The 11,247-nt window shown below is 36.2% G+C and overlaps 1 protein-coding gene across 2 annotated transcripts; it reads right to left on the bottom strand.

The window, feature by feature from the left end:
- Positions 1-678: 678 nt before the first annotated feature.
- LOC131606794 (peroxidase 5-like) lies at positions 679-3,555 on the bottom strand. 2 transcript variants are annotated; one of them, XM_058878920.1, is made up of 6 exons: positions 2,866-3,555; positions 2,050-2,772; positions 1,775-1,892; positions 1,487-1,624; positions 1,199-1,390; positions 679-1,123 (listed from the first exon to the last, which is right to left on the bottom strand). In XM_058878920.1, the coding sequence occupies exons 3-6, from the start codon at positions 1,808-1,810 to the stop codon at positions 974-976; spliced, it is 516 nt and encodes a 171-aa protein (XP_058734903.1). In that variant the 5' UTR covers positions 1,811-1,892; positions 2,050-2,772; positions 2,866-3,555; the 3' UTR covers positions 679-973. The 2 variants fall into 2 exon arrangements, with proteins under 2 accessions (XP_058734903.1, XP_058734904.1); XM_058878921.1 differs by having other exon boundaries at positions 2,050-3,007; positions 3,318-3,555.
- Between the last annotated feature and the right edge of the window lie 7,692 nt (positions 3,556-11,247).

Below are 11,247 nucleotides of genomic sequence, written 5' to 3'. Positions count from 1 at the left end.
ATAATGATATTTAATCATGGTTTTTTTTTAATAACTAACGTAGTTAGTGGAGTAATTTAAATATTATTATTATTATTATTATTATTATCATTATCATTAAGATAATTAAGTAAAGTATATTAATATAAAAAATTTAATATTGGTTGTCTTGTAACTTAAAGTATAAGGTAATTATTTTAATGCTTCATAGTATGATTTCATTATTTAAAATGAAATTAGCATAAAATTAGTAAAAAAAGTCAAATAGACAACTTATTGTATTATATTTTACATTATTAATTTAAATAAAGAAAAGGAAGGAATGTGAGTTTAAAATAAATGATAAAATTCACCGAGATCAATGCAATAATTTACGACCTATCACTACTAGAAATACACGTACACTACTAGAAATACTCTGTTTTTCCTGCGGATTTAAGCTAAATTTCCGCAGGAAACACATTTCCTGCGGATTTTCCTGCGGTTTTGTGTCCCCAGCTAAAACCTTCATGGATAATATTTTCGGCAGGAAATTCCGCAGGTAATTCCGCAGGAAAATCCGCAGGAAATATTCCGCAGGTAATTCCGCAGGAAATATTCCGCAGGTAATTCCGCAGGTAATTTCTATCTTAAATTAAAAAAATAATTTAATAAATTTTTAAAACATTATAAATTATATATTAAAATAACCATGTCGAAGAACCTGTCCGAAACCACGACTTAGACATCAAGTGTGAATAATAATATAATAATAATGAAGTGATGATAATTGAAAGTAACCTTCATCAAATGTGAGTTTTGAAATGAATCAGGGCCCAATTGGAAGGCATCTCTAGAAGAAGCAATGAAAGAGGAATCAGAATTAGTTCTCTTGTTCCCCACTAGTCTGTTGGTTATCTCATTGGCAGAAAAATCAGTTGTTGGGCCATAGTATGGAACTCCCTCCAGATGATTTGATACCTGCTTTTCTACCAAATTGATGAGGAGGAAAACATTAACTTACCATAAATAATGTGTGTTGCAAAGAGTTGAGTGAGTTGGTTAACATTGAAAGTTGGAGGAGGTAAATCTGATCTGTATCAGAAGCTAGTGATATTTTTCCATCTCTTCTTCCTGCAGGAACATCATAGCCAAGTCCTCCAGCCTGCATATGATGTAGGGTCATTTTGAAATAAGTATTTACCTTCAAAAGTTTCTAGCACAAAGTAGATGGACTTACCAACTCTACACTGTCTCTTGCTGCAAATGCAACTATGTCGGCGCATGAAACAATTCCTTTGCATGCTTCTTCAAGTTTAGCTTTGGCATTATCAATAACTTCAAACCCTCTAAGAATCGGTTTATTGGCTGGAGAGTCTGTCTCTGTAGTGTTTGAGGAAGTCGAATCAAGAAGTACCGACGCATCACACCCCTACAAATAACAACACGATTAAAGTTAAGGACTAAGATGATACCATCTATGACCTCTATCTTAATCAAGTAGTATTATGACTGTATCATGACTTACTCTGATAAAGGAATCATGAAAATGCATTCTTACAAGTCCAGCAGCAATTCCAGGATTCTTATAGAAACTTTTTCTGACCTCATCTTTTACCATGAACTCAGCCATACCACATGAATAACTATAAAACCCAACATCCAGCTGAGAACAAACACTTTCAAGTTAATCAAACAAACAAGGTTGGTATACCATACACACTTGAAGGCCAGTTTGTCACATGTACTGTTTTATTCACACATATAACTTAGCAACTTGAAATAATTTTAAATTTCGGTTAGAAGTGGATTATACCAGCTCCTTTAGCAGCAGCAGATTTGTAAAGAACATGTAATCTGGAGATGGCTTGCGACATGTTCCCTAATGATTCCTTCTACATTCATCAAAGCTACTATTTATCTCGAAAGAGCCTCTGCAACAACAAAGCCGAAGAAAGAATCTTGTATTATAAAGCGTTAGTTTCTACTTAATTTCATTAAATAATTCATTAGACAACAAAGAAAATATCAATTTATTCATACATAACCACCACAAGGACAATGAGTTTCTAGTGAAAACAAAAGAATTACCTTTGACAAAACATCAGAACCAACAATGATACCAGATATACCAAAAGTTTGTGTCAACGCCTCTACGCCACTTGCATTATTACCCTGAAGTAAAAAAAAAGCTAGCAAGCTCACTGCTATAAACAGCATTCCAAAACAATTGATTCTAAAGTCTAAAAAATACAAAAGAACCGATTTTTGTAGCTTGTAATGCTACACGCCTGGAAAATCATAGATAAAGAAGACCAAAGTAGAGTTGTATTCAGATGCATATATTTACCACCAACATGATAAAGAAGACCAAAATAGAAGTCAAGAACATTTTAAAAAATAAATTCAAGTGCTATGTTCATTTCTACTCACATCATTAAATCACAACCACACTTGAGCATAATAAAGATAACGTCTATATTTCATGCCCAATGAAGGAATCATGAAAGCCATAGGCTCGTAGTATAGTTGTCATTTAACCCAGAGCTGCAAGCCATAGGCTCGTAAAAAACAAACCCAAACAAGCTGATTAGAACCAGCACACCCAACCACCCCAATGACCCCACCACCTCGCAGATTCAGGAGAAAATGAGTGCCACAGTATGCTCGAGTTTGAATCTCCAATTAAGAATCTTGAACAGGTGTGATGCAAACATAGTTGACAGATGATAGATAATTCACACAACGTATAGCAAATTGCCGACGGCATTTCAGAAGTAGAAAGAAAAAACACATGTGCGGATGCTCTGGTTCCTGTCAGAAAATGGAAAGCCAAGCTGATAATATGGTAATACCAGCAGCAAGGCTGCCAAAATAGCTTGAAAGCATAAACTATCCACATCAGACCTGCACCAACACATCAAGCAAACAACCCAGCTAAAGTGGAAAAGCTGGACAACAAGAAGCCTCCTCTGCACTATGAGTTGCCAAAATATTTTCATGTCATCTTCGGAAACACTGTAGAGAAGCTTGCGATGCGCAGGTTAAACTGAAAACGAGAAACCGGTAATTTTCTTCGTGATAATAGAAGCTATTTAACAACACTGAAAACAATGGTTCAAAATGGATTGTGGAAGGAAAGTATAAACAAGTTATACTCAAAATCAACATAAGTAAACTCATTGTGGCATTTCAACAAGCACCTTGTTCACAAAAATACCTAAGTTTATAATCAATCTAACTTAAAATCAGTAAAAACCCTACCAATTGAATTAACTCAGCAACTAACTAGGCTCAATAATAGATATAAAAAACAAAAACGTCAAACCGAAACTAAGAAAATCAAAAGATGAATTTACCTGAGTTGAAAAGGGAAAAAGTACAAGCTAGGGTTCGGAGATTCGTTCAGTGGTTGCAACTGCAAGAGTTCAGATTGTTATGAAGAAGACTGGTCGTGGTGGAACTGGTGATGGCTTCGTCAACTCCAAACGTGACCTATGCTCTAAGGATTCCGCATTTTCTGGGTTACGAAGTCTTTGTTTGAGAGAACTCCAAACATTTGTTAGGTTAGGGTTGAGTTGAAGTATATAGGCTTTTGTTTACTTGAAGCATTTGAGAATTTAATTTTAGTATATTGTTTAACTTGAATCACCATTAGCTTAATGGTTAATATTCACACTAAGTTATAATATGATTTTGGTTTAAATAAAATTTATATACACCAAACTTTTCATAAAATATCTATAAAACATTTCTTTAAATTTCATGTTGCAAATTTTAGAGAAGGAGTCTAACAACGAGTCTAACAATTCTCACCTCTATCCTAGATCTCATCAAATTAATTTTTTTTTATAGTTTTTTAATTTTATTTTCTAAAAACTTTCATACCTATTATTTTTTTATAGTTTTTTAATTTTACTTTTTAAAAACTTTCATACCTATTATTAAAATATAAGTTCAATAATTAATAACATTGAAAAATTAAGATTAAAAATTAAAAATAAACGAAATATAAAAACACCATAAATATAATTAATAAAATAGAAAATATAATGGTTAAATTTTTTTAAAAATCTAATTAATAAAATGTCAAATCCGCAGGTAAATTCGCAGGAACGTTTCCTGCGGAATTACTTGTGAATATTGCATTTACAGTTTGGTGTTAATAGAAGTTGATAATCGCAGGAAGATCCGCAGGAAAGTTTCCTGCGAAATTACCTGCGGATTTTATATTTTTGTTAGAAATTTTGTTTAGAATATATTTTTCGCAGTAAAATCCGCAGGTATTCCTGCGGAATTTGCTTCCAACGCTGGATCCGCGAATTTTTTTTTGAATAACCAATTTTTTTTAAAAAATTTCAGAAATAACCAACTTTTCAAAAAAATTCCCCAAATGTCCATTTTTTGCTAAAAAATAGACGTTGTCGCCAGGGGGGGTGGCGACAACACTGGGCTTTAAGAGAACTCGCCAGGCCCACTGGCGCCTATGTGCATTTTTTAGGTGTTGTCGCCACCCCCCCGGCGACAACACCCCCCCTTATTTTTTTTTTCTTTTTTTTTTTGTAATTTTTTTTCTTTAACATTAATTTCTCTTAATTTTTTTCAGTATTTTTTTTTTAATAACTACAATTTTTTAATAATTTTTTGTTAGTTTTTTTTTTAGTTTTTTTTTAACAACAATTTTTCAATAATTTTTTTATATTGTTTTTTTTATCTATCTTGTTAAAATTATTTTTGGAATATAAATGTTAATTAACTTATTTATAATTTAGTGTCTGAACATGGTTAATAATATATATTTTATTGGTCAATGAAGTAGTGGAAGTAGTTAATGAATTATAAGTAAAATAATTAATTAATAACTTATATTTTTGTGGTTAATATAGTTGTGAAGTTGGTTAGTAAAACAATGTTATATCTATATTATAAAATAAATTTTAAGATTAAATATTTTTTTAAAAAAATAATATTATTTTAAAAAATATTAAATACATTAAAATATAAGTTGGACATTCGTTAAAATAATTATATATTAAGATACAATAACGATACATTGACGATAGAAATACATTAAAATTAAAGACATTTCAAAAAACATTAACGATACAAATACATTATAATTAAAAACATTACAAAATACATTCAAGATACAAATAAAAATCTTATTGCGCGCCACGTGGACCATGGTACGATCCACATTGAGGTTGCCGAATGGGTCGTGTAGACGGGTCACGAGTTGGTAAAGCCCCCCTATTCCCGCGACCACGCCCCCTTCTATTTGGTACGTCTTGTGCCATAGTCGACGGTCCCTGAATGAAACCTGGGTCTTCAACATCTTGACCTATAGAATTCCCTCCATAGGATAGGCGGGTGCCCGCGGCGCTGTCGAAGCTGTGTCTAGGCGGATTAAAATTTCTCCTAGTGGGTGCAGCCTGGAAGTTTTGGAAGTTGGTGGTGGATCCGGTTTGGTTAAAATACAATGGTTGTGGCGGTGTGTTGAAGTCAAATTGTTGGCTGGGGTACTGTGATGTGTGTTGGTCGAATGTGGTGTATTGCGGGTATTCTTCTTCTATGCCCATGTCGGGGGTCATTGGTGGTGATCTTGAAGAGCCCCCCGCATGGAATTCCTGGAAATGTGATCTAGAAGAGCTCCCTGCATGGAATTCTTGATTTTGTGGTTGAGTTTGGGATGAAAAAAACGGGTGGAGTTGTTGGGAATGTTGTTGGTAAAAAGGTGTTTGTGGTTGCATTGGTTGTTGGTGGTAACTTTGTTGTTGTTGTTGTTGGTGTTGTTGTGGGTAATGTTGTTGTTGGTAATTTGGTGGTGGTTGTTGTTGTTGTTGGTAATTTGGTGGCGGTGGTTGTTGTTGTTGTTGGTGGTAATTTGGTGGTGGTTGTTGTTGTCCTCCAAAATATGGAGGTTGTGCTCGCGGGTCAGCTAAATAGAAAGGGGCAGACACAATCATTTCAGGATTTGTGACGGACCTGTACCAGTTTACATACTCAACATTTGGCTTCATTTCTCCCGGCGCCACAGGAAATTCTAGAACCGTTTTTGATCGACGAGCCCATATTTTACGCTGCTCTATGGCAAAGGACTTGTAATTTTGTACGTACCACTGTTCGCTAACCTTCGCAAGATGCCAACGTCCCAAACAGTCAGGCTCAGGTGGGTCAGGGATACCTTGATGCATGCCGAATTGGAGCTTCACACGGTCACTCGGGTGCATCTCCACAGTGGTGAACCGTATGATGGGTGATTTTGCTGTCCAAATAGCCGCCTCGTCAAGGTCGGGTACGTGGTCCAATTCCAAGTAAGGACGCCAAATAAATTGCAAAGCAAATAATATTAATTTCAGAATATAGAAGATAGTTATTTTTAAAAATATATTTAGAAAATGGACATTTTTAGAGGTATTACTTCTTGGGGTCCTAGTCGATCTAATAGCTGGCGGTAGAAAATGATTTTGGAATCAGGCGTTTTGGACCAATCCATTCCGAGTGCATTGAACCTAAACACATTAAAAGATATAAATCAATATAGTTACAAATAATAATAGAATAAAAAGCAATAATTAAAATAAGATCCAAAAGTTACCTTGAAGCGTAAGGGAAGGCGTAACTGTTTGGATTTGCAGGGGCCAATACCGGCATCCTCCACCATGCCCATGCTTGTAGCAAGAATGCACATCCACTAAATGTACAACTATCCTTTTTTGCACATTTGCATAAGGAACTATATAGGTATGCCAACACAGCCGAACCCCAACTATATGTCTTTATTGCATCAATGTCCCCAAGTAAACACAAGTACATAAAATTAACACTATTTCCCGTGCCTTCGGGAAATAGAAACCTACCAAACAACAACATAATATACATCCTAGTTTTCCGCAGTATAGTTTCTTCGTCAGAAAACTGATCCAATTTAAGCCCAACATAAGCTTCCTGAAGGCCAGCAAGCTTTATACCTTGGCCCCTACCCCTTTGTTGCCCCTCACCCTCTATTAAATCCACACCCAACAATTCGACGCATAGGGCGTTTGGTTGTTGGACATTTCCATACACTGCCTTTCCATTTGTTTTGAGACCCAACAACATGTACACGTCCTCTAGAGTGACGGTACATTCACCCATTGGAAGGTGAAAAGTATGAGTCTCAGGCCTCCAACGCTCACACAATGCTAATATAAACTTCATATCAACTGAGGTATGTGTTAAGTTCATTACCTCACAAAATCCCGCACGTTTAACGTAGTCCACAATCAAAGGGTCAGGAGCATTCATCTTACCAGCACGGGTCCTAAATCTCGTGACATCCTATAAAAAAAACACCTCCCATAAGTATTTTGAAATTAGTAAATTTAAGTAAAAAAAAATTAAGTGTTTACTCAAACTTACATAAGTGGCAATGTTTGCAATGGTGCCTCGATGCTCTTGACCCATAGTTAGGAGAGACATGTTTGTTGATGATGAAACACAAAGTTGCTCTGATGATAAGTTGCTCTGATGAAAGTATAAGAGGTGATGAAGAAAATGAACAAGTTTGGGAACATATTTATAGCCAAAATGCATAGGTTATTACGAGATTCCCTGCAGTGTCTTGTCCCGTCAAGTCTGTGGTGGGGACGAGATTCCCTGCAGTGTCTTGTCCCGTCATGTCTGTGGTGGGGACGAGATTCCCTGCAGTGTCTTGTCCCGTCAAGTCTGTGGTGGGGACGAGATTCCCTGCAGTGTCTTGTCCCGTGAAGTCTGTGGTGGGGACGAGATTCCCTGCAGTGTCTTGTCCCGTCAAGTCTGTGGTGGGGACGAGATTCCCTGCAGTGTCTTGTCCCGTCAAGTCTGTGGTGGGGACGAGATTCCCTGCAGTGTCTTGTCTTGTCATGTCTGTGGTGGGGGGACTAGATTGCTATAGAGGCATGCATTCTTGTCATGCTAAATTATGTTAAACCATTGCATGCACCGATTTATCATATACTTTTATTTTTTATTTAGATGTTGAGAATTTTATATTATAATAGATTTTAATTCATTATCATAATTTGTGACATGCATTATCATAATTTTTAATTCATTTAAAACATACAATTATAATAGATTTTGAGACTTTTATATTAAACTAGCGCAGATATATATTATGGAAAACATTAATTCATTCATTAATTAAAAAGGTACATTGACAATAACCAACACAGAAACCAAAACATCTAAGAAAATAACACATAACAACTTGTAGTACACGCTCGATCATTGCAACAAACACAACAACACTTAATCTAAACTACTCGAGTATCACTGCAAGAACAAGTGGATTTTCAACGCTGTTAGAACAAGATTTGTTCTGATCAATTATCTTAGTTTTGATGATAACAATAATATGAATTTTGCTTAAGATAATATGGTACTCTAATCCAATGCAATTTCCTTTTCAGGAAATATATAAAGAGTATGCATAATTCAACGCTCAGAAGCTTTGTCTCAAGGGTTCAGCATGCAACATCAGAACATGGTCTGGCAAGACATCAGAAGATGGTCGAAGCAGAATCAGAACATGGGTCTATGGAAGCATCAGAAGAACAAGAGAACAGAAGCACTGAAGTTCTAATGGTATCACGCTCAGAAGCACTTCAAGGTCAGAAGATCAGAAGATGCTTTGCACCAAGCTGTTTGACTCTGATGATATTCAAACGTTGTATTCACAAACATCAGATCAGAAGGAAGTACAAGTGGCAAGCTACGCTGACTGACAAAAGGAACGTTAAAAGCTATTAAAGGCTACGTCAGTAGACACAGCGTGTACAAGGCTCGAGGTAGTTGACAAAAGCGTATAACATTAAATGCGATGCTGTACGGAACACGCAAAGCATTAAATGCACTCAACGGTCATCTTCTCCAACGCCTATAAATATGAAGTTCTGATGAGAAGCAAGGTTAACTAATTCTACACCTATTCTGTGAACATCAACTTGCTGAAACGCTGTTCAAATCAAAGCTCAGAATCTTCATCTTCATCAAAGCTCACTACATTGCTGTTGTAATATATTAGTGAGATTAAGCTTAAACGTTAAGAGAAATATCACAGTTTGTGATTATAGCTTTTAAGAAGCAATTGTAATACTCTTAGAATTGATTACATTAAGTTGTAAGGAACTAGAGTGATCGTGTGGATCAGAATACTCTAGGAAGTCTTAGAGGTTATCTAAGCAGGTTGTAACTAGAGTGATCGTGTGGATCAGTATACTCTAGAAAAGTCTTAGAGGGTATCTAAGCAGTTGTTCCTGGAGTGATCAGTGTGTGATCAGAAGACTCTGGAAGACTTAGTTGCTGACTAAGTGGAAAACCATTGTAATCCGTGCGATTAGTGGATTAAATCCTCAGTTGAGGTAAATCATCTCTGCGGGGGTGGACTGGAGTAGTTTAGTTAACAACGAACCAGGATAAAAATAACTGTGCAATTTATTTTTATCTGTCAAGTTTTTTAAAGCTACACTTATTCAAACCCCCCCTTTCTAAGTGTTTTTCTATCCTTCAATTGGCATCAGAGCGCCGGTTCTAAGGTGCAAGCACTTAACCGTGTTTAGAAAAGATTCAGGAAGAGAAAAACGCTTCAGTAAAAGATGGTTGATGAAAGTGAAAAGTCTACACCTGCATCTACATCTGGCTCTGCTGAGCAACACAACGGTAACAATGGTTATACTAGACCGCCGGTATTTGATGGTGAAAACTTTGAATACTGGAAAGATAAACTGGAAAGTTACTTTCTTGGTCTAGATGGTGATCTATGGGATCTTCTGATGGATGGTTACAAACATCCAGTAAATGCCAGTGGCGTAAAGCTGACAAGGCAAGAAATGAATGATGATCAGAAGAAGCTTTTCAGGAATCATCATAAATGCAGAACTGTTTTGCTGAATGCTATCTCTCATGCTGAGTATGAGAAGATATCTAACAGGGAAACGGCCTATGACATATATGAGTCCTTGAAAATGACTCATGAAGGAAATGCTCAAGTCAAGGAGACTAAAGCTCTCGCTTTAATCCAGAAGTATGAAGCCTTCAAGATGGAGGATGATGAAGACATTGAAAAGATGTTTTCAAGATTTCAAACTCTTACTGCCGGATTGAGAGTTCTTGACAAGGGATACACCAAGGCTGATCACGTAAAGAAGATCATCAGAAGCTTACCCAGAAGATGGGGTCCTATGGTGACTGCATTCAAGATTGCAAAGAATCTGAATGAAGTTTCTCTGGAAGAGCTTATCAGTGCCTTGAGAAGTCATGAAATAGAGCTGGACGCAAATGAGCCTCAAAAGAAAGGTAAGTCTATTGCATTAAAATCAAATATCAAGAAATGCACTAACGCTTTTCAGGCTAGAGAAGAAGATCCTGAAGAATCAGAATCTGAAGAAGAAGATGAACTGTCCTTGATCTCCAGAAGGCTAAATCAACTCTGGAAGACCAAGCAAAGGAAGTTCAGAGGCTTCAGAAGTTCAAAGAAATTTGAACGTGGAGAATCTTCTGATGACAGAAGATTTGACAAGAAGAAGGTCATGTGCTATGAATGCAATGAGCCTGGACACTTCAAGAATGAATGTCCAAAACTTCAGAAGGAAAATCCCAAGAAGAAGTTTCATAAGAAGAAAGGTCTTATGGCAACCTGGGATGAGTCAGAAGATGATTCAGACTCTGAAGATGAGCAGGCCAACTGTGCGCTGATGGCGACAGAAGATGACGGATCAGAATCTACATCAGAATCAGATTCTGAAGAGGTATTTTCTGAACTTACTAGAGATGAGTTAGTTTCCGGTCTAACTGAACTTCTGGAACTCAAGTCTCAGATCAGTCTCAAATACAAAAAGCTGAAAAAGCTATTTGAATTTGAAACAAAGAAGCTTGAGTTGGAGAATTCTGAATTAAAAGAAAAACTTTTAAAATTATCCAATAATGTTGGATCTCCTTCTGATTCAGAAAAATCCACTCCTAGTCTAAACCATATTCTGAAAGAATATGATTTAAGTTTCAGGAAGTTCTTATCTAGAAGTATTGGCAGAAGTCAGCTAGCTTCTATGATATATGCTGTGTCTGGAAACAAAAGAGTCGGCATTGGTTTTGAGGGTGAAACCCCATACAAACTTGAACCTGTTGATGAAATGAAATTCACATACAAGCCATTGTATGATCAGTTCAAGTATGGCCACTCCCATGATATTAGGCACACTTCACATGCTCAAAATTTTCACATAACACACACCAAAAAGCATGTGACACAACCTAGGAAATATCATGAAA

This window comes from Vicia villosa, linkage group LG5 (assembly GCF_029867415.1).
Source record: "Vicia villosa cultivar HV-30 ecotype Madison, WI linkage group LG5, Vvil1.0, whole genome shotgun sequence".
Classification (NCBI taxonomy): domain Eukaryota; kingdom Viridiplantae; phylum Streptophyta; class Magnoliopsida; order Fabales; family Fabaceae; genus Vicia; species Vicia villosa.
Note: the sequence above shows the minus strand (reverse complement) of the source record. Positions and strands in the feature narration are given on the sequence as shown.

Bases quoted from the DNA above. Each gene is read 5' to 3' on its own strand.
- LOC131606794 (XM_058878920.1), bottom strand. From the start codon at position 1,810: ATGTTCTTTACAAATCTGCTGCTGCTAAAGGAGCTG. The intron at 1,391-1,486 runs GTAAGTCATGAT...TGTTATTTGTAG, and splicing joins TTCATGATTCCTTTATCAGA to GGGTGTGATGCGTCGGTACT. The intron at 1,124-1,198 runs GTAAGTCCATCT...CATCATATGCAG, and splicing joins CAAGAGACAGTGTAGAGTTG to GCTGGAGGACTTGGCTATGA.